We start from the raw sequence: 24,592 nt of genomic DNA, 5'->3' as shown, positions 1-24,592 counted from the left end.
TCTCATAACCACAGTGTTGAATACTATATGTCATAATGTTTAAGTAGCGCCACACCTTTTCTAAATGTGTACACTTTCACATCACAAAGACTAGGTCTTTTAAAGGTAAAACTAGAACAAACAAAAGGTTTAAGGCAAGATTTTTGAGATAATGATGAGATTTTTGTCTACGTCTGAAGGCCTCTCGGACAGACTGCCAGTTAGGGAAGTCAGTTCATGTGGAAATCTCTCGGATGCATTGCAACACAGTTACTGACTGAATATTTTGATTCAAAATCTCAAAGGCTGTACTGGGACATGTGTATCAATGCACGCCATGCATGTGTGCAGATGTGCATGCTTTCAATTTGGCCTCAGGTCACAGTAAAGGCATGTAGGGACAGGATGACACACATATCAACCCATTCATTAGTCTTCTTCTCTGTACTTCTAAATATATACTAAATCCTAATACTGTACATTTTAAAAGAAATTATTACTTTTATTTAGCCAGGATACATTTGATTGATAAAAAGCGACATTTACAATATTACAAAAGATTTCTATTGCAGATAAATGGTGTTCTTTTTAACTTTCAATTCATCAAAGGATCCTGAAACACAATTTCCACAAAAATATGAAGCAGCAAAACTGTTTAACATTAATAATAATAATAATAATAATAATAATAATAATAATAATAATAATAATAATAAATAAAACATGTTACTTGAGCTGCAAATCAGTATATTAGAATGATTTCTGAAGGATCATGTGACACTGAAGACTGGAGGAATGATGCTGAAAATACAGCTTTAATCACAGGAATAAATTACGTTTTACAATATATTCACATAGAAGACAGTTATTTTGGTTTGTAGTAATATTTAACAATATTACTGATTTGATATGCATACTGACTTTCCTGTAATTTTTATCAAATACATATATATATATATAAAGAATAATAAATATGGGTAATATTAATATAGATATAATTACGAATTTCTGAAAACTGTCTATGTATTTGTCAAACTCAGAATTTCAATTGAAAACTTCTGTTTTCTGTTGTGACATCAAACAAAATAAACTAAAAATACTTTTTCTTAGAATGTTCTGTGATACTTGTGTCTATTAAGGGCTTGTTTAAAAATACATTTTAAACAGAGAAACATTACAATGACAAAGAAACACTTATTATGTCGCACTTTTTCTAGAACTAATAAGCAACTTTATGACATTTATAGAGAGATATTTGCTTATGAGCTCCAGTGCAGCGACTTTTCAGTCAAAACAATCGTAATAATCACTATTATGACATTGCACTTTAATAAAAAATAATAAAATCATATTAAATAAGAAAAAAAATTGCCAGATTTTACACTGGACACTGTTATTTTAACATATCAACTGCTTTTTAACATGCTCTGCCTTTGTCTCTCTGTGCATTTTAGCACATTTGCAGCATGCTCAGCTAATCTAAGATAAACTGGCCAAAGCTGGATGATTGTTTTCCTCTCCCCCCGTGGCCTGAAACGGCCCCTCTGGAGAAAATAAGACTGTGTTGTACACAAAGGAGAGTGTAAGAACATCCCATTGGCCCACGTCTGGCTCCGTGCCTCCTAACCTGGGCTAAAAGTTAACAAGCGGCTAAAATGAGCCATTATACCAGCAGCATGTACTCAAACTAGAGGCACTGCTGTGATCAGCTGCCCGTTAATGCTAAATCCAGGCACAAATCCAGGCAATGAGAAGCCGTTCATACTGTTGATGTGAGAAGTGTGAAGTGATTCTCTCGGGATTGACAGTCAGAGAGAGAGACGGAGAGGTGGAGCGGGTTCACTGAGGATACGCACAGATAAAGGTGACTATGCACTTGTTTAGCTCGATGCTTTGCCTTCTCAGCCGTGTCACTGATTAGCAGAGATTAGCACACACAAAGACCTTTAACTGAGGCTGTGAGCGCCGCTTTATCTCATTCTCGCTCTCGGCTGAATCTCCAGAACATCATGGATCGCTCTGTGTTAAAGGCCTGGGAAATATCTCTGAAGGTTCTCATGTGAGACATCAAGAATGACTCGCAGATTCTTTTTATTTCTTTTGTGAAATGCAGAATGAAACATCTGAGCTGATGTTTTAGGGGGTATATCCTTAATCCTACAGCAAATCCTAAAAAGTACTGTAAGATGTAATTAGAGTAGTCAACATCACTGAAAGCATGACTAGTCTTCTGAAGTAATAATTTAATCATTTATAATATTATTTTAATAATATAATCATTTAAGTCAATTCAGACTTGATGTGCAAAAATGGATGTTTGTTTTTAACCATCTGTTGCCAGGATGAATCTTTGTTTTTTCTTTTTTACTATAATTATATTATTCATTTTAATTAATATTAATGTCTAATATTTTTTTGAATTATATAATTAAAATACATATAAATAAAATATATATAATATTATGATATATAAATTATATATATATATATATATTATTTTTTATATATCATAATATATATGTATGTGTGTGTGTATAGTATTTGCTGAATTAATTAAAATGAATAATATAATTATAGTTTTATATAATATATATATATATATATATATATATATATATATATATTTTTTTTTTAACTATAATATACTATAATTATATTATTAATTTAAATTAATTCAGCAAATACTAAAATAATATACAAACACTTGAAAATTATAATATATACTAAATTATAATAATCTAAATAATATATACTGAAACACATTCATGTGTTTACATTTTTAAGTAATATTAATAATAATAATTATTGACAATTTCTTTTTATTTACTAGTTTTACTAAAGTAATTATTGGGTTTTGTTTTGTTTGCATCACATTGATCCCACAGGCCTGCAGCAGTGAAGGTTTGTGTTCCTCTGGGACTCACTGAGAGGTTTGAGAATGCTGGAGGACGGATCGTCTGCAGTCTCGGTGTCTGATCTGTCGCTGGCGTTTTCCATCAGTCGCTCTCTCCTCTCTTTGTGATTGGATCGTCGTCTGTGTCGTCGACGGCGACGGTAACTCTTAGGCACATGAACTCCAATGTAGACGGTGTGATGACCTGCACACACACACACACACACACACACACACCGAAAGATCACACGATTACAAACACACACACACACACACATACATACAGATCAGAATGACAGCTTATACATTAAAGCCTAAAAATTGATGGCAGTCATATACAGATAACCAGATAAAAAGAGACCAATAATCACTGCTTTGGTAACTACTGCGGTGTGGATGTAGTAAATGTGCTACTGTTGAACTGTCAGTGTGTAATCAATCTGAGGGAAGCCAAAACACTCCTGGGTTTCAATGAACTTCAGCAAAAAAGCAACCATAGGTCATACATTTTTAATGAGAGTTGGCCATCTTCGATGCTTCAAATTCTACTTCATGCAAATAATAACTGACACAATGTGATGAGGTGTCGTAAATATTTTTATAAACAAAATAAGAAATTAAAAAATATATATATAAACTCAAAACCATAACATACATTTAAAAATGAAATAATTGAAATAAACTGAAGCAAATAAATGACTAAAATTAAAATAAAACTGAAAATATAATTATTAAACTAAATGAGAATTTAAATTGAATTCAATATATATTAAAATGCTAAATTTTAAATTAAATTAATTAAAAACTAAATTTGAAAAAAATTAAGAAAAGTTTTACATAAAAAAACAACTTTAAACTTAAATGAAAATTACAATTGTTACATTTGGCAGCTACAAGTGAAATAAATAAGTTAAAGTACTAAAATGTCAAGCTAAAATAAAAATTTATTCAACCTTAATAGGAATATTAAAAAAAATAAACAACTAAAAATGGCAAAAGCACGCAACAAAATTATTGAAACGATAAAATTAAAAGAAAAATTGAAAAAATAAAAGCAAATTCAAAATATTAATAAATACTACAATAAATAACACCAATAAATGACTACATCGTGATTCACTTTCTAATCTGTTTATGTGAGTGACAGTATATTTGACTATAATATGACTATAACTGTGAAAGAAAGTCGTTTCAAAGTGACATTTTTCCCCCGTTTGAATTCTTTGAAAGACCTTGCACTAATAAATCACACACAGGAGCATGAATAAGACAGGCACTGCGCTTCTGGGTTTGCATGTGTTTGTTTTTTCAGAAGGGAAAATCTGACCCGTATCTCACACTTGTTAGATTATAGATAAATGCCAACAACTTCCTGTACAGCTGATCAGGCAGGAAATGGCAAGACATCTCCAGGAAGTGGATTTAAAAACAGAGAGAACACACACTCACAGAACAATATACGGACTAATAAAAGCTGCTCATCAATCCAGTCATCCAACAATCACGCTTCAGTCAGCCTTCACTTCATTCATCTCAACTTTAAACAAATTCGTCTAAACGTTATCTGATGTGTGTGTGTGTGTGTGTGTGTGTGTGAGACCATCATGTGAAGGTCCAAAGTTCAGTGAGGACGGGAGAGGGAGAAGCCAATATAGAAAGAACACAAGTGTGTGAAAAGCTCATGTTTGCGAACGTGTTTGTTCTGCTTTTGATGTGCAGATATTTTTAGACGTCTGAACCTGCAGTATTTGTACATTCTACATCTGAGAGGGAAATCACTCACTCAACTGTGTCCAGGCATTTATTTGCACACACTGCCTGTGTTGTTTCAGCACATGATTTATTTGAGGAATTATTTGGGCTGTAAACATGGCCAAAAAATTACAAAAATAAAAATTAGGGTGCAAACCTGAATGTCGCACACAATGTCAGTATTATATTCAATAAAAACATGAGAATAATTTCATTAATTATTAAATTAGTATTCCATAAATTGCTGTGACGAGCTTCATTAGCATGGAAAGAGGCATGATGGTAAATTGAGCCAACGGAGTGTGATTTTTTTTTATATTTAATAAAATATTTCATTGGACTTTAAAAATGTCAGTTTCACAAAAAACAATTGTGATCAATAAAATAAAATAAATAAATATTGTTATATTCAAATAGATGTATTCAATTTTTATATTGTTATATTTCTATCAAATATTATATCAAATAACCAGCGTGTATTATATACATTTTATATGTATTTTTTTATACTTTTTTTCTTATTTTATAACTTTAATATATAATATTTATATATAGTAAAGAACTACGTATTTTGATTCATCATGGTATTTTTCATAGATTTTGTCAAAAATATTTCATTTAAAATTCAATGAATATAAATCAAATATCTGGTGTGCATTATATAGATTTCATACATCTTGCACTAGGAAAATACATTAAGTCTGATCATCTTTGTAAATGCATCAATTTATTATGATCATCATTTTATACTTTTATCATAAAATGCAATTACAAATGCATATGATGCAGCAGAGATGGTTTGGTGGCAGTATATTAAAAAATATCAAGTTTTGCACTAAAATGCAATGCGCTAAAGTGGCGCACATTTAGTCAGTTTCTCCTGAATGTAGAAACAGATTAAGTGTGTGTGTGTGTGTGTGTGTGTGTGGATTAAGACATCTTCACGTGTCTAGAGCTTTAGTTTGTTACATCTGCAGCGCTCATAATCCTCTCCTGCCCTTAAGAACAAATTACTGCCAATACAAGAATAAAATAATAAAATAATAATAATAATAAAAAAAGACAGCTGGTCTAGAGAGAAGAGAGAGACAGGAGAGAGTGAAAGTGAGCGTGAAACGTAATCCACAGTAACTAAGACTCCGCAGTCGTCACTGAGACACAGGGGATCCAATATCCCACCTTATATTTAAGAGTGTGTGTGTGTGTGTGTGTGTGTGTGTGTGTGTGTGTGTTTCGTACCCTCGACCTCTTCATCACACACATTTTTGATGTAGGACGCTCCTCTGTCCACTATGGCTTCATCCTCCATTCTGAAAAACACAAAAAGAGAAAGTCAGACACAAAGCACGTTATTTTTGAACACAAAGTCAAAATACGAAACCAGAATCAAGCAGACTTTGTGTAGAAAGAGCAAGCATGTTTAATCTCTCCTTGCACGCGCAGCTTTCTCAGAACAGCGTTTCTTCTGAAGCAGATCAGTCACTTGTGTTTTAACCTTCCCTTTTACCTTTCCTTGTTTAAAGGCCAGGAGGTCTTGTAACCTGCTTGGATTTGTCATGTTATCTTCCAGTGATTGATACATTTTAAACACGAGCTGGATGCATCATAATCTATTAACCGCTCACACACCTTGTGCACGCCAGATAAATGTTGAGTGAATGTTGAATGTTGAGAGTACAAGATGAAGGAATCTTCAGGTCATATTTCTACCCCAAAATTAAAAGAAAGAGGACAGACACTGATGTGAAAATTAACCCTATATCTTTGCATTGTGATAAAATAATAAAGTATATTTTCCCTCATGACTGTAATGCAAAACAGAAGGAATACATAATTAATTTCTTTATATATAATTACATTTGAATAAATAAATGCACTGTAAATAAATAAACAAATAAATGTAATATTTAGGTAACATTTAATCTATTGCATTTAATTTATTTTCTAATGCATTTCATATTAATTTATGCATTTAATTAGTTTAGAAAACACTAAATTCTGTATTCTCTTCATTAGGTAAAAAAACTAATGAGCATCACACTGGGAATAATGACATTTACAAAACTCAAAAGTATTTGTATATTTAGATGCATTACGATGATGGAAAATTTTAAGGAAAAAAAAAAGTACATCTATAATAATATATTAATAATATATCTTTAATTACTTTTTAACTATTATATATATATATATATATATATATATATATATATATATATATATACATACACACACACACACACAATATATATTCATAATAAAATATACAGTAACCTAATAACACACACACACACACACACACACACACACACACACACACATATATATATATATATATATATATATATATATATATATATGCATTATCATTATTATTAATAATAGTATCAATCATACAAATAATATTTAAGTATTTATTGTATTTTTTTATGCTGATAGAAATCTTAAAATCTCACTTTTTTTACATACTTATTATTACTTTATTTTACTTTGAATCACAGTCACAATAGTGAAAACTACAAAACATCTAAATGCACTTTGATATCAAATTCATGTGAACTTTGGAATAAATGTTCTTAACTGCCACAATTGGGGGAAAAAAAGTCATAATTGTTCTAAAATAAAAATATAAATAAATAAGATTTTGGGGAGAAATACTGTATGACAGCACAACTCAAATCCCAACCACCCAATCTGTTACCTGTTGAGAGTCTGACCTGAATGTGTGCATATGTGCGCACACACACACAAACACACACACACACACACACACACACACACACACACACACACTGAATGATTTGTTTATTATGTTTTATGGCAGGAAATATCATGAGACCCAGGCAGAGGAATGTCATGAAGCTAAAGCAAATACAAGCAGTAAAGGTGTGTAAGTGACTGACGCACGAGCTCCCAGCAGCCCTTGCACCATGTTTACCAATTCAGAGGTGGGACAGATGACCAATACTGGCATTTCCACTGATAACAGCGATTTTCTCCCGCCAATAACACGCGTGACAGAAGTAATCAGTCAAAGAGGAAACGAGGTTTCGGTCTGACAGCTGCAGACTCCCACAAACACTTCCCGGGGTCAAAGGTCACACGGAGCAAAGTAAGAGTGAAAAACTGAAGCGTAGCCACATCATTGTGTAAGTGGGATTTCATCAGAGCTTTTAATAAGACCTACTGATCTTTAAATCCTTCTCATATGCTTTAATTCCTCAAATGTTGCCGCTTCTGTGGGAACGCCAATTTGTTTTGGTTTAATCCGTTTTTCTTGACACTTTTTTATTTTTATTTTTTTTGTGTTTACAATTCACTGTGTGTGCGTGTGTGTGTGTGTGTGTGTGCGTGTGTGTGTGAACCTGGACCCAAAACTAGTCATAAGTAGCACAGATTTATTTGTAGAAATAGCCAAAAATACACTGTACGGGACAAAATTATACATTTTACTTTAATGGCAAAAATCATTAGGACATTAAGTAAAGATCATGTTCCATGAAGATATCATGTAAATTGATCGTTATGACTGGTTTTGTGGTTCATGGTCACATATATAATAATTAAATCTTTATCTTTATATAATCTTTATATAAATATAATTATAAAAGTATTTTGTATCATTAAAAAAATGTGTAGATATTTGAATATGCACGTATATGAAAACCCATCATGTGACACTGTTGATGCTGAAAATTCAGCTTTACATCTCAGGAATAAATAAAATCTTAAAATATACTCAAATAGAAACCAGCTATTTTAAATTGTAATAATATTTTGTAAAAATATTTTATTTTTGATCAAATAAATGCAATCTTGTTAGGCAGAAGATACTTTATATAAGAGAAAATGAGTGTACACTGAGTGTGCATGATTATTGACAAATGTTTTTATTTTGGGTGCAAAATTAAACATGAACTCACACAGTTGAGGAATAACCCTATATCACTCCCAGCAGCCATTGACTGGATGTATAATGTCTTTGAGTTTAGTTTAGTTTAGCCGGGTGTTAAGCTCGAGTTTAGTGCAACACCTGTTTGAGATGTTGAGATGTAGTCTAACAGTCAGACCAAATAGTGTAGATTTCTTTTATTCCCGAGCAGCTCGAGCCAGTTAATCATTCCTTCGGACAGCGCAGACGTCATAAAAGACAGACGAGGAGAGAAAGTCCAAAACACACCTGAGACTCTGGATACAATCAATGCCACCATCCTAAACTAAACAAGAGCCATTGATGGGACGGACTGTTCAATACTTTTATTCAGCAAGGATGCTTTAAAATAATCAAAAGTGACTGTAAAGACTTTTTTTTTATTATTTATGTTCTAAATCAATTCTATTCTTGTTTTGTTTTTTTACACGGACAATAATAATAATAATAAGGTTGTGGGTTCGATTCCCGGGAAACACATGTTAGGTAAAAACTGATAGCCTGAATGCACTGTAAGTCGATTTGGATAAAAGCGTCTGCTAAATGCATACATTTAACTTAATTATTAAAAGTTTATTGAGCAGTAAATCAGAATATTAGAAAGATTTCTGAAGATCATGTGACACTGAAGACTGGAGTAATGATGCTGAAAATACAGCTGCACATCACAGGAATAAATTATATTTTAAAATATATTCAAATAGACAACAGCTATTTTAAATAGTAATAATATTTCAAAATTATACTGTTTTTACTGGATTTTTTATTAAATAAATACAGCCTTGGTGAGCATAAAAGACACAAACATGAACAAAATCCTACCCCAAACTTATGAATGGGAGCATGTTTTAATTCATAAACAAGCCGAACAAAGTTTTTCTGTTAAATAGCATGATTGATTTGTCCCTATAGTGAGACTAGACCAGCACTAACTATTACCACAGAACTTTTCTCCATCATCTACACCTATTTTCCTCATTCCACGTCTATCGTCCTCATCTCGTCTGTGCACTTCCTGTCAGTCCTATAGCCATTCTTTTCATTTCATACAAGGCTTCCTTTGTTTCCTACAGAACTCTTGCTCTATGCTGTCTCTGCCTCATATTATGTTCACTTCCTAGTGTTTTGATCTTTCTCTTTTCTATTCCTCTTTTCAGTCTACCTCTCCTGCTTCAGCAAAGCTGCGTGCTGAGGGACAGGATCAGGACGCAGGGATCACTGGGAATAAATCTGCTTTCTTTAACCACTTACACAACACTGCAGTCCGATCTACAACAAACGATTACAAGGTTACTTCATTATACAACTTAACAGTGTTCTATAGAAAGAAACTTGAAAAGCTGTCCATGTAACACCCAGCTTCACAACATGAAGATCTGTAAGGGCTCTGTAAATTGATAGATACTGCATGTAAAACACATTTCAGATTATATATAAATAATAGATTAGTATACATATACTATACATAGTAGATTCTTTTGTAGATAAATAATTTTTCTGTTATATAAACATATTTCTTTTAAATGACATCAAAAAATTTACGTTTTTTTTAATCATTTTTAAGAAATTTATCATTATTAAATTTCCTTTAAATGATATTTAGAAATAAAATTTAGATTTATAGCATTATAAAAACATTTCTATATGTTGCATATATACACATTTCTTTAAAATTACGTGAAATAATATATTTAATAATAGTATTATATTTAATTTTTAAGAAATGTAAAAGAAAATAATAATAATAATAATAAATATATATTTATAAATTCTATATGGTTATTTTACATATATTTATTTAAACTGTAGAAAAAATAGATTTAACTTTAAATCATTTTAAATTATTAATGATTTATTTGAAATAATTTGAAATATAATTTATATAGGATTCACATATAAACAGATTTTTTTAAATAGTAAAAACAATTATTTAAATATAAAAAATTCTTACAATTTAAAAAAAAATACTATATGGTTCTTTAACATATTTCTTTCAAATATAGAAAAAAATATTTTACTTTAAAATCACTATAAATTATTAATAATTTATTTTAAATATACTTTCTATAGGTTTCATATATAAAATTGATTTAAAAAAAATAATAATAATAATAAATTATTGTTGTTACATCCTTTGGTTATTTTTACAGTGCAAAATAACATTAAACAGATGTTTAAATCTCTTTCTGTCACACAATTTAGTGGCACATATAGTTAATTTAGAAACTAGGTCAACGCTTGTTTACCATAATGAAATTAATGTTATGGATGATAATACAACTAAAGATTAAACAGCAATTATGCTCAGAATTTCAAGCATTTGGGGTCCCGGGGTCATAAAAGAGTCACAATCCCTCATATAACAGACAAATGAAAGAGTAAATGCTTTGGTCATCTTGCACAGATACTCTAGATGGATTCCACACACTTCAGCACTGGTCACTTCATAGACACCCATCAGTGAATATTTGTGAGGTGAGCATAAGCACACAACGCTCAAACACTTCCAAACACCAAAACACACGTCTGCTAGAGACTCCCACAAGACTGATGAAGCGGAGGAACACAGCATGATTTCAAGATGAGAACTAATCTCAAATATCAAACTGAGACATTAAAGGGTTAAACAAAATTGATTGTCAACAAGAAATTATAGTCGCAAACCACTGTTCCACCATAATGCTTTATTTACCAATGAAACTGAATATTCAATGAGAACAAAAATTAGCATGATTGGATCAGGAAATTTGATCAAATTTGATAGAAAATTTCAGCCTCCCGAGCAACTTCATGTATTAAAATTGGTCTATTATTTTCTTATTATTGCATAAAATGTAATAAAATGATTAAAAGTATTTGACATACCATGCAAAACTATTAAAAGTGTTTTCATTTAAATGGTTGAATATAAAAATTATTAAATAAAATATAAAAACATTATATATTTGTGTTTACACAATGTGTATATATATGTGTATATATATATATATATATATATATATATATATATATATATTATGCACACACATTAGAGGTGAGAAATTTTAACTAAAATTTTAAAGCATTTTAATATTACTGTACCTTGGCAACTACCTGAAAATTGTTAGTGTCTGTTAAAGTTGAAGTAATACGATTAATCATAATAATAAAATAACAATAAAATAAAATCTTTAAAAAAGGGAAAAAAAAATACAAATTTCAAAAATAACCAAAGCTTACTCTATAATTAAAATTAAAACTGAAAAAATAAAAATAAAAGCTAATGATTCATCGTTCATTAAAAAACTATAATAGTATACAAATAATACTATAATAACAATAAATTACAGCTTTAACTGGTGGCTTAAGGCTGCATTACTTGAAATATCTGCTTAAAACAATGTTATTTTGCTATTGGTTCACATAATGTCCCCCGCCTACTTGGCCTAGATGACATCATCTGAAATAGAAAGCCTTTTCAAAGCAAATTGTTATATTATTTAAACTTCTTTTTCCCTACATGCCCTGATGAATCACACATGGTAAGCTCAGGAACATGTTTAAGAAAGTAAAAGAGTCAGTTTTGAATTCACGCTGACTTTAAATCATGATTTTATCACCACAGATGTGAAAGCAGCTGGCCTGTGTCAAAACCTGTTCACATACAGTAGATCCATTCTGATACATGAATCTTTCTATTTCAGAATTGCTATAGTATCCCAGCATGCTCAGGGTCACTCCTGTCCGTCATGCACAGATGACCTCAGTCTCAAGGAGAAGAAAAGAGATATCAGAGTCATGAGAGCAGAGTTTACAGAAGACATGCCACTGTGACTCTGCACTTTCCAATGAAAGATCTTTCACAATGTGTGTGCTGTCTGCTTCAGACGGTCAATGAAAGAGGACAGGGCAGTCACACAGGTGTAGATCAACAGGTGAGAGCGATCGATCATGCAATGCTCTCGTACACACAGATCGTTAACCCTGTGCCAATGAGGAAATATTAAACATTTTTCTTAAGAAAACCAGGCTATTTTCATTCTTCCAGGTTACAGATTAAAAATTGCACTTATCTTAAGTACCATACATTTTTAACAGTGATGTCATCTTTAACTTAAACTAGTACATTTTTGATAATTAAAATAAATGCTGTTGTTGTTTTTTATGGAAAACTTTAAATATAAAATAAATAAATAATAATATCACCTACATGTTGTCATTATAAACTAAATTTAAAACAGCAAAAATTGTTTTTATAAAAAGTTATAATAAAATAAAAAATAAAATATGAAAAGCCACCTTCAGTGGAATATTTTAAATGTCACCCTGGGAACAAACTTAAACAAATATGTTTAAGTACTAAACTTGAATAATAATAACAATAACAATAATAATAACAATAACAATAATAATAATAATAATAATAATACAAATTAAAATAATACATAAATAAAAGTATTCAAATAATAATAAATAGCATATTGATAGTATAGTTAATATAATAGTATATTTAATCCTAAAATAACTGCTGTTTAGACATGGTTATACCATGATATTCTTGATAAAGCAATTTTTTGGACATGAACCATGATAATACCATGATCTTAGACATATATACACCATGGTATTCTTTGAGTACCATATCAATAATATATAAATTAAATCAAATTGTTTCATTCATTTAGCAGACACTTTTATCCAAAGCGACTTACAGTGTATTCAGGCTATCAATTTTTACCTATCATGTGTTCCTATCATGTTATATATACACACACACACACACACAGACTAGGATGTTGATTTATATAGTATATTTATTGTATATATAGATGCCGTTATATATATATATATATATATATATATATATATATATATATATATATATATAATGGCATCACACGGTATTGCTATGGTATTTTAAAGTACTCTTAGGTACTTAAACAATCTTTACTATAGACTAAATTAACTACCAGTATTTTTTGCAAGGGTTAATTTACCAGAAATGAAAGTAAGTGCTTATTAAAGTGTAAAACTCTAAGTGTCATTAGCACTGAAACCACACACCACATGATCCATTCACTCACATCTGAAGAGCCCTATTGGTCAAAAAAAAAAATCTGATCCCTGCAGGCAGCTGGGTTTTTTTTTTTTTAGAACAGCACAAACTGCACTGAACTAAAAAGAGTTTGAATCCCTTGCATTATATCAGCCACTGGTTTCTGGAAGGCTAAGCAACGCACACATTGCTTCTGGACGCTAAGGAGCTAATTGGTTTTGACAGGAGCTTCTTGGAAAAAGATTACATTGACCGCTCAAGCCACGGCTTCAGGGAACCTGTAAAGAGGGCGACTTAAAGCAGCGTGGCTTGGCAGTAACATCCGAATGAACAGAGTGAACGACATCATACATCATGTGTCAGCGGTGGAGACCCCATGAGATATCATCATTCACTCAAAACAAAGACAGTTCTCGGGTTTCAGCGAAGAACCCTCTACTTTTAAAGATAAAGGCTCTTTATTGGAATCTTTGGTTCCATGAAGAACCTTCAACATCCATGGAATCTTTCATTCCTGCAAAAAGTTCTTTAGATCATTAAATGTTCTCAGTATCAAGAAATGTGGTTCAAGAACTGTACACTGAAGAGTCTGAGGAACCCAAAATGGTTCTTCCATGGCATCAGTGTGAAAGCTCTTTTTTGGGTCTTTACTTTAAAGAGTTGATTCTTCGAAGAGCCAAAAAGTTCTTGATGTTTCTTTACATAAGTAATTAAAAAAGTACAATTATATACATATATCTGATCAAGAAACTTTTTATGGTTCTCTAAGGTATTGGTTTCTGGATTCTGAAGCACCAAGTTCACAGATGTTTTAAAGAATGTAGAATAAAATGTTCAGAATGGTTCTCGCTTATCTAGAGTCCTTCACTGTTGGTTCTCCAAATCAGAATGAATTCTGGGCTCTAATTGTTTTTTGTTTTAGAATTTTTTGTAAAGAACATAACGTGATTGAGGAACCTGAACAGGTTCTCTGACGGAATGAATCGCTTTTGGTTCTTGTTGCTGATCAAGAACAGTTTTTGGCTCTCTAAAGTCCAGCACATTGGGTTCTGAAGCATCACAGATGGTTTGTTATTAAGCAGCCGAGAATAAAAGGTGATCATGAAAACGAAGCAGGTTCTCTGATGAAATTAAACAATTTTGATTCTTCATGATGATCAAAAACAGCATTTCGTTCAACATATTGGTTTCTGAAGTGCCAAGATCATCTGTGATTCTCGTTCAAGAAACCTTCATAAATGTTGAACATTTAGGATGTCCACGACCTGTCAAAAGTATGCAACTGTCCAATTTAATGTCTTAAATAGATAATAACCTCCGTGCCTGAAACCTGAAGCCCTAACCGCACAGACTCGGAGCTGATCTGTTGCTCTGTCCTGAAGGATACTGTTACATCTTTACTTTTTAGTGTAGAAGCAGGACAGATCCAGGGTGGGAGGGCTGTTCTCAATCCCCTCATGGAAACACAACCGATCTCGCCTGGGAAGAGTGCATGCAAATAATAGTACTCACTTGTTTTTGTCGCTCATGTTGACCGTGCCGCACGCGTCCTCTTCTATCAAAGTAGCTGGAACTTCTCCTTTCGCTGAATTAAAGTGCGTCCAGGCTTCAGAAAGACGCGCAAGTGCGAATTCGCTCCAAGTTCAGCGTGTCTGGATGCGTAAATGCAGGAGCACATACAGAGACTCACTTCTGTTTGTCTGGAGCCGGAGATAATTCGCTGTTGCTTCTACTATCTACAATGCATTCGGTCACTCCAGCAGTCATAACGCAACAGGCTCACGAACTCTCCCCGTGGCGTCGGAACACGCTCCACGTTGCGCGTAAAGCTGCTCGCGTCGCGCTCGTCTCGAGCCGTGTTCCATATTTAAAGATCTCGCCCTCCTCCAGCGTGACGCAGCAGGGGGAGGAAGAGACACGAGAGGTCAGCATGTGAGATGCAACAGTGAATACCTGCATGAACACATCTGAAAAATACTCAAGTTCACAGTCTGGCAACCTTTCTGAAATATGTACAGCACATGCATTTAATCAAACGCGCAAGTGAAGCATAAATGATTGCTTTTATAACTTTAACAAGCAATATGTAAGTTTGCATATACATATAATGCTTATATATTGTATAAGTTATTTTATTCTACGTAACATGGCTTTAGCAAGCAATATATGTGTGTGTGTGTAGATATATATATATATATATATATATAAATTTGTGTGTGTGTGATTAAGATTAATAAATGCTGTAGAGGGTCTCTATACTAGTTTTTTATTAGCATGCACATTACTAGAATATTAGCCATTTATTAGTACTAATTAAGAACATATTAATACCTTATTCTACATAGCTACCTAATCCTACCCAATACATAAACTTAACTAACTTGCTAAATATTAATTAGCAGAAAATGTATACATTTGTAAAATTTAAGCAGGAATTTATTGAGGGGAAAGTTAATAGTGAATAAGTGTTCCCTATTCTAAATTGTTACTGAACTTTTCCTTGAATGATTTTATATTTACAAAACCATGAAACCCTCGGATATAAAGATGACTCCTGAGCACCTGATTTTTGCAGACATACAAATATTTGGTTCTGTCGACTTGTTCAACATTTAGGAGAATGTTCCAAATAACTCCAGGAAAGTCATCCAGTTCAAGTTTCACACATTTCATGAAAACCTTGTTGTACTTAAAATCCTGAGTAATGATTGTGAATACCACAGTTCTTTCTAATGACTTCAAATTCAAGGAATCGCAGAAGTTTCTTGTTTTTAAAGAGCTGTAGAACTACGCCCCCATCTGGCCGTTCAGGACTATCAGCACAGTATTACACACTCATTTACAGAAACAACTTTCCCCCAAAAAACCTCGTATTCACTCTCCATCATGCAGCTCCTGCAAACATACGGGCTTGACACCACATGAGACACTGAAGGATGATTCAGCTGCTTTTGGGTAAACTATTCCTTTAAAGCCACACAAAGAATGCTTTGATTAATGCAGAATGGTTGAATATATATATATACACATTACCTTTCAAAAGTTTGGGGTCAGTAAGATTTTTCTAAATAAATTAATACATTTACTCAGCAAGGATGCATTCAATTGAAAAAATGTCATGTCAATGTCAAAAATATTAATCAGAACAGCAGTTTTCAGCACGGAAAAATAGGAAATGTCTCTTGAGCAGCAAATCAGCATTTTAGAATGATTGGAGGGATGATGCTGAAAATTCAGCTTTGCATCACAGGAAAATATTAAATTTTAAATTATATTCAAATAGAAAACAGACATTTTAAATTGTAATTTTTTTCACAATATTACTGATTTTAGTGTATTTATGATCAAATAAATGGAGCCTTGGTGAGCAGAACACTTATATGTTCTTTAAAAGAAATAAAGGTGATTATTAATTTTTGTTTTATTATTTAATTCATGAAGTAGAAAAGTAAATTTAAATAACAAAAACACTGATAAGTGCTAATTGAACAATTGTTTACACAAAATTTCATGGTTTCAAAATGTTGAAAAATAAAAAAATAAAAAAATACACACACACACACAAAAAAAACCTAAATGTTACATTATTTGGCCAACATGAACCTTTTCTCATCGTAATCACAGGGTGCTCAGAAATTCCTTCACCTAGGGGAAAAAATAAAATAGAATCACCTTTTAAACAAAAAACGCTTTTCAGATCATAAGATAAAAGCAACTTGACTTCCGTTAAACTGGACAAACATCACTCAGACTTTCACTCATCACATGCTCTGGGTTTTACGCTAGATTAACTTGCAAAAAGCAAAAATTTTAATTCATCATTTACTCACCCCCCAGTCATTCTAAGAATCATCAAACATAATAAGGATAAGAAAAATGACAGGATATTCACTTTTTATTTTAGTGTGTGTGTCATACCTTCTCAATCATATCAGCACACTTGATCTTACTGTCTTTAAAATCATCATTGACATCCAGGGTAAGAACCGGCACTTCATTCAGATAATCAAACTCCATACTGCACACAATTTGTAATATACAATTAATTACTGGAGAAATAAAAAAATAAAATAAAAAATTTGTTACATTTATCTTGCTACATTCTATATTCTAAAAAATAAGTTTTTATATATATAAAACATTTTTTAAGGGTGTATTTTTATCTTATTTTATTTTAAATTAATACATTAAATGTATAATAATATATATAATATAAATATACACACACTCACATTCATCCATACATATTAATATAACTTTAATGATGTATTTTTATAATAATTTTGTATAAACTTTTTACATCCATAAAAGTTAATATAAAAATGTGTAAATTAATTAGCGCTGTGAAACACAGTACACACATGTCACTTTCATGTAAACAAAAAACCTGTATTTTGGATGCATTTAATCACAATTAATTGTTTGACCGCACTAAAATTAATAAATAAAAAGATTAAACAATATACAAATATTTTTGTATCATCTTGCTACATTTTACATCCTTAAAAAGTAAATACATATGACCCCTTTATGTTTATTAATAAATACAATTAATAAACATTTAATAATGCATGTGTTATAATTTATAAAAATGCATATTAATTTACATAATTGTATCCCCCCACAACGATGCCAAACATAGTGATACTTTAGGACCTTAAAAATGTCTGGTGTTAGTTGTGTGTGTGTGTGTGTGTGTGTGTGTGTGTGTGTGTGTGTGTGTGTGTGTGTGTGTGTGTGTGTGAGTGTGTTACCTCATGGTCCTGTGCTGTAACCAGCTCTCATGTTTATAGTGGAGTTTCTCCAGATATTCCAGTGGAATTCCCTGTTCCTCGTCTCTTCCTCTCAAATGCAGTCTCTCCAAACACCTCTGAAACACAAAATCTCCTCATTTACTCTTGTTCTCAGCACAGCAGAATCACTTTAAAGGCCTCATCTGGCTGTGCGTTCATACTTCTGGTTTTGCCCGCAGGTAAATGATGCCGTCCAGCTCAATGTGCTTCCCAAACTGCTTATGCAGCCAGCTGTGCCAGTCCTGATAGATCGCCCACTCGGTTTCATTCACACACTCACTTTCATAGAGGTTAGAGGCAAAGATGTACCTGCAACACAACAATCAGAGTGATTAAAATAAGCCGATTAGTTGATATTTCTATTTATTCGACTTTGTGACATAATGGGAGTTATATAACAATCCCTTCATCAATGAAACGAGCTCTTTGATAACGGACGTGAATAGCAGGTGCAGTCTACCTGTCGCTGTACACGGATCGTTCGAAGAACTGCACCGGATTCTCGGCCTCTCGCAGTTTTCCGTTGGTGGATCTGATCTGCGAGCGGATGCGGCTCATGCAGGCGTAGCTCTGGAAGGTGTAGGCCCAGCGCTCGGGCTTCTCGTACATCATCTGCAGCACGTTTCCTCCGCTCTTCTGAGAGGTGCTCAGTTCCTGAGTCAACACATACATGTTATATTCTTGTAAAATTTCAGACAAAACTTAGTTGGATATTTACATACATACTCATGCATTTATATGAATATATACAAATATTGATCATTTAATTTCATTTTTTTATTGCTTTACTTTTCTAATTGTCTCTCTCTCTCTCTCTCTCTCTATATATATATAAGCGCAGTCAAATGATTAATCGCATCCAAAAATAAGTTTTTGTTTGCATAATATATATGTGTGTTCTGTGTATATATAAATACACACAACATACAGCATATATTTTGAAAATATTTACATGTATTAACATGTCTAGATTTATATTCATATAATTAACATACACACACATAAATATATTTTATATATATATATATATATATATATATATATAAAAATTTGATATACGTGTGCATTTATATACACATTGTGCACACATATATATATATATTTTGTAAACAAAAACTTTATTTTGGATGCGATTAATCACGATTCATCTTGTGACAGCACTTATACACACACACACACACACACAGATAGATAATATTAATAAAATGCAGTACTATAAGAATAATAAATGAACTGGCTTAAATGTTACACATGAATTAAGGCATCACAATATTGTAATGTACAATTGGAAAATGGGATATTACTGTCATTATTAAATTTCATATTCTAATTATTAATGATTTGTATGCATCAATTATATATTATTAAATTATTACTGTTTTTAAAGATTAAACATCCAATACTGATCAACATAATGCAATTAAATTACACACCCCGATTTTGCAATACAGAATTATTATAGTTATACTAAAACAATAAAAAAAAATTGGTTACTTTAAATACAATTAAAAAAAGATTATATCATGCTAGTTGCCATTTGCTAGTTGACATTTCTCATATTGACTTAGTTTAACTTGACGTACTAAAACTAACCTAAAAATTATTAAAAACTATATATATAGACATATAAATATATATATTTTTTTTAATAATTCAAAATATTAACAAAAGGTTTAATAGCATCTCAAAAATATAAAACAACACTGATGCAATAGTTTGCATCATGCAAGGACTGATAAACTCTTAATATAAATACACCAAAACAGAAATAGATATAATATTAATCTTTTAAAGTGTGATTAGTCTGCTTCACAGAAAGCAAGAGGACATTGACATTTAGAAAACGAACGTGCTATTATAGGTTTAATTGAGACCTCAGCAGTGGGTCAAAAGCCATTCATGTCTACTGTGAGTCACAGATATAAAGACCAGCCTCTTGACACATTTAAAAGAGAGACACGGTCTCTCCCGCAGGAAACATGAACTTCATTACGGTTTAATTGATCTAACACTATATTTATCAGTAGTAAGTGTGTGAAGCAGCAGCTCTGTTCTGGTTGAGTCCTCAGCTGTTCAGGACTAAACCATCTGTTAATTCCCAGGAGGACGAGAGTGTTTGCCAGAGCCGTTTCCATCGCTGCGCTGGATTACAGGCCTGCTTATCATACTCAGACAATACAGTAAACATGTAACGTACAGTGACCACAAAAATATTGATACTGGTGTCTGAATGTCAGTGCAGACATAAAAAAACAAAACAAGTGCCATCTGCACTCAGAAATTAACCATTCTGGGAATTACTTTTAACGAAAACTATTATTTACTTGAAAAGTGTGTTTGTGCTAATTTTCTTTAAAATAAATGCCACTTAGTTTAAACATTTTGTTCTCTAATAGCACATATTTTAAAATAGATTTTGGGCAGACTTAAAGGATTATATTTTATATAACAATATAAAATGTGTATGTTTACAGTATTTTTGACTGTACCTCGTGCTCGTTGTGTTGAGTTTGTACATTGCACCACCTGGCGATGGGTTCCGGTACTACCTCCCATTCTCGATCATACTCCTCCAGCAGGCGAACAAAAGTGGATTTACCCGCAGCTAGCACAGGACAATATGAGATAAAAACACATTTAAACACTTTAAGAAATAATGCAACAACAAACGATAGAGATTTCTTCCACGATTGTCAAATAACATCTAAAAAAGTGCAGGGAATCGCTGTTTGGCCGGATATGAGATGTTTTACGAATATTCACAACCCAACTTCCGCTCTATTCTAATACTATTTTTTATAAATGCAAAAATGTTTTCAATAGTCAGAGCATGCATAAACATGTGCTATATATATATATATATATATATATATATATATATATATATATAAGGCATTCATAACAGGAAATGTTCGTCAAGGTCTAAGTTGCGTTAACTTTACATATGTTAATAATAAATATTATTTTTTTCATAAACGTAAGTACATTAACGTAATCGTTAAAATCAGAATTCACAATGAAAAGTAATTTGAACCTTATAAGAATGGATTTGCGGCATTTAGTGGCTATGTCCAATAATGAAATATGCTTACAGTAACGTTACTGACAAAAAAAACAACAAAAGTAATGTCTCACCAATGTTGCCTTCAATGGAGATGCGTTTCAGTCTTTTCTCCAGGCTGTCGTTCAGAGGACTGGGACAGGCTCTTTTGGCTGTGGGAGACATTTTATCTTCACGCAATATTGCAGAAATGTACAATAACACTCGGTAGAGTTACAGTCTGTTAACAGAGAAACAGGCGGGACATTAAATTCTGGCGCTTAAACTTCAAGGTCCTCCCACCGGAAACAGCTGCTCTCAAACCGCAAGTGCTTCTCATGCACGATAACACCGCTCGATTAAATTGTTTTTTATTTTACCTCTAATCAGTTGTTTAATATTACACACGCGTTCAGAAAATATAATATAAATATAAAACATGCACAAACATTAAAAGAAAATCACGAATAAAATGTTTTATTTAAAAGGTTTTATTTGCTCTGTGTACAGCAAAAACAACATCAGTTAGTGATATTGTTTTAGTAATGTAAACTTTAACAGTATAAGGAAATCGTATGCATGTATTTAAATATCTAATCTGCCCTAATTAGTTTACAGTTCAGGAAAATATATGAATTTCAGTGACAAAAATGCTCTATAAATACTTCATGTCTGTCTGATATTAATCACTTTTACACAATGGCATACTCCAAACAATTAGAAGTAAAACGATTACATTCATGAAAAAAAAAGGAATCTAAATCAGGATTCATCAACATACCGAATATTCAGTACTGTACTGACCATATATGAACAGGTATATTTCAAATGGGTACCACTGAAATGCTTAAATAAGTAAACAGGTTAAATATTTAAGAAATGTTTGGCAACCCAGTTGCATTAATTCAATGCTTTAAGAAAAAATTCAAAACTTAAACAGCTGTAGCTAATCAGAGAATCTGATCTTTTCTTTTAGTCTCTTTGATGCACAGCCAAGTCAAGGTTAATGCTTCTCATCAGCAATGTGGGTCAACAAAGTAGCAATTCCAGCAAGCACACTTCATTTTTTAGTATACAAAACCTTAATAGTGACATATTAAAAGCGAAATATATAAGGAAAAAACAAGCACTGATATGAACTTCAAACTATTTTGCCTAATAACATCAGTGAGGAGAAGTAAGATCAATATTGCATAGGAAGTTTAGTCATTTATTTCCATGTTTTTACTGTCAGCGTTACAGCAATGAAGAATCAAACACTCTTTAACATTCACACTAGTCAAAGAAAGCCAATCACATATTCTCTGCTTCAACACAGACACCAAACCGAATCACTGCAGTCTGCAGTTTAGCTCTCATTCATTAAACATCCCTCTCTTACAGTGACCAAACTAATGTGAAGGACTTCACATCCAGGCATCATGTTGTCATCAAATGCCAAAAATCAGTTTTGATCCATTTAGAAATATTAGTATTTTGACGTTCCTTCACTTCACCTAGCAGTGCTGTGTGGATCAAATCACCTGCACAAAGCTATAAAGACAGACAGGAGAGTCAGAAGAGAGAGCAGGATCACTGTTTTTCCCAGTTTATCTGTCTTTTGTAGTGAGTTTCTCAATGAGCTCTTGAAGAGATGCCAGCTTCTTACGGTCAATCAAGTTAAACTCCTCAAAACAGATAAAAGAAGCAGCATTTCTTTCAAATTCAGAAACAACAAACCTAATGCAGTTCAGAAGTTTGGAATTGGTTAGAATGTTTTATGTTTCCGAAAGTCTCTTATGCTCATTAAGGCTGTGTTTATTTGATTGAAAATAAAATTTATATTGTCAAATATTATTAGAAATCAAATGAACAGTTTTCTTTTCAAATGTAATGTTAAATACAATTTATTCCTGTTATGCAAAGCTGATCTTTCAGCTGAGGTTTTTGTAAAACAGTCAGTCAATACACACAAACTGCTGATGCCACATCATTTGAATACCATATTAAATGCTGCAAGTTGCTTTACAACTCTTAGAAGCCTTCATTTAGACTAATAAATGATATTACTTGACAAACAAGTGGTTTAATTTGATTAATTCAGATCTTCTCCGTCAGGAAGCATGACGGCCATCCGCAGGTTCCCGCTGCCCAGCGTGGCTTCGGCGTGTTAGAGCAGCTCATACTGATGAGAACCTTCTGGAATAATCTTCTTCGGCTTAAACGTCTTAGACGAGCGATTCCCGCTGGAGGGTTGGAACAAAAAAGCCACTTAACAGGGAAAATTCACTCAAAAATTCAAATTTGCTGAAAATTTTACCCGCATTGCATCACTTGTTCACCAGGGGATCCTCTGCAGTGAATGGGTGCCGTCAGAATGAGAGTCCACACAGCTGATAAAAACATCACAATAATCCACACCACTCCAGTCCATCATGTCTTGTGAAGTGAAAGGCTGTATGTTTGTAAGAAACAACTCCATTAAGGCATTTTAAGCCTATAATTCATAAAAAAATTATTGACCCTGTTGTCCTCTCACATCAAAACCCACTAATCTATTGATTCAAAACTGTTTTTGCTTGTAAACTGTGCATATTTCTCTCCTGATTCAGACAAGACAACTTCTGAGACAACAAACAATATTATGGATGACTCATATTTTAACCTGAAGCAAAGGGCTAAATATGAAAATGCCTTAATGATGGATTTGTTTCTTAAAATCATGCAGCTTTGGGCTTCACAAGACACTAAGTGATGGACTGGAGTGGTGTGGATTGTGATGTTTTTATCAGCTGTTTGGACTCTCATTCTGACGGCACCCATTCACTGCAGAGGATCCACTGGTGAACAAGTGATGCAATGCTACATTTCTCCAAATCTAATAAAGAAACAAACTCATTTACAGTTTTGTTCAAAATAATAGCAGTATAATGTGACTAACCAGAATAATCAAGGTTTTTAGTATATTTTTTATTGCTACGTGGCAAACAAGTTACCAGTAGGTTCAGTAGATTGTCAGAAAACAAACAAGACCCAGCATTCATGATATGCACGCTCTTAAGGCTGTGCAATTGGGCAATTAGTTGAAAGGGTTGTGTTCAAAAAAATAGCAGTGTCTACCTTTGACTGTACAAACTCAAAACTATTTTGTACAAACATTTTTTTTTCTGGGATTTAGCAATCCTGTGAA

General features: G+C 32.3%; 2 protein-coding genes and 1 long non-coding RNA gene across 5 annotated transcripts in view; 1 reads left to right on the top strand and 2 right to left on the bottom strand.

Moving 5' to 3' along the window:
• Positions 1-15,499, bottom strand: part of LOC113075728 (electrogenic sodium bicarbonate cotransporter 1-like) — a 43,351-nt gene extending 27,852 nt beyond the window's left edge. For all 3 annotated transcript variants that reach the window (XM_026248419.1, XM_026248420.1, XM_026248421.1), the window contains exons 1-3: positions 15,103-15,499; positions 5,864-5,934; positions 2,904-3,077 (exon numbers count right to left, since the gene is read on the bottom strand). In XM_026248419.1, coding sequence (XP_026104204.1) covers positions 2,904-3,077; positions 5,864-5,934; positions 15,103-15,119 — 262 coding nt within the window. In that variant the 5' untranslated portion in view covers positions 15,120-15,499. The remainder of the gene's footprint in view (positions 1-2,903; positions 3,078-5,863; positions 5,935-15,102) is intronic.
• Positions 7,116-11,309, top strand: LOC113075729 (uncharacterized). The gene is made up of 3 exons (XR_003281028.1): positions 7,116-7,773; positions 9,713-9,844; positions 10,960-11,309. It is a non-coding gene; the product is annotated as an uncharacterized LOC113075729 (long non-coding RNA).
• A 1,491-nt stretch (positions 15,500-16,990) lies between the features above and the next one.
• Positions 16,991-21,705, bottom strand: LOC113075727 (deoxycytidine kinase-like). Its single transcript, XM_026248417.1, has 7 exons — positions 21,519-21,705; positions 20,873-20,988; positions 18,844-19,037; positions 18,545-18,692; positions 18,345-18,460; positions 17,509-17,608; positions 16,991-17,235 (listed from the first exon to the last, which is right to left on the bottom strand). The coding sequence occupies exons 1-7, from the start codon at positions 21,607-21,609 to the stop codon at positions 17,209-17,211; spliced, it is 792 nt and encodes a 263-aa protein (XP_026104202.1). The 5' UTR covers positions 21,610-21,705; the 3' UTR covers positions 16,991-17,208.
• Positions 21,706-24,592: the final 2,887 nt, after the last annotated feature.

Source organism: Carassius auratus, unplaced genomic scaffold (genome assembly GCF_003368295.1).
Source record: "Carassius auratus strain Wakin unplaced genomic scaffold, ASM336829v1 scaf_tig00017572, whole genome shotgun sequence".
NCBI lineage: Eukaryota > Metazoa > Chordata > Actinopteri > Cypriniformes > Cyprinidae > Carassius > Carassius auratus.
This window is presented reverse-complemented; position numbering and strand designations above follow the sequence as displayed.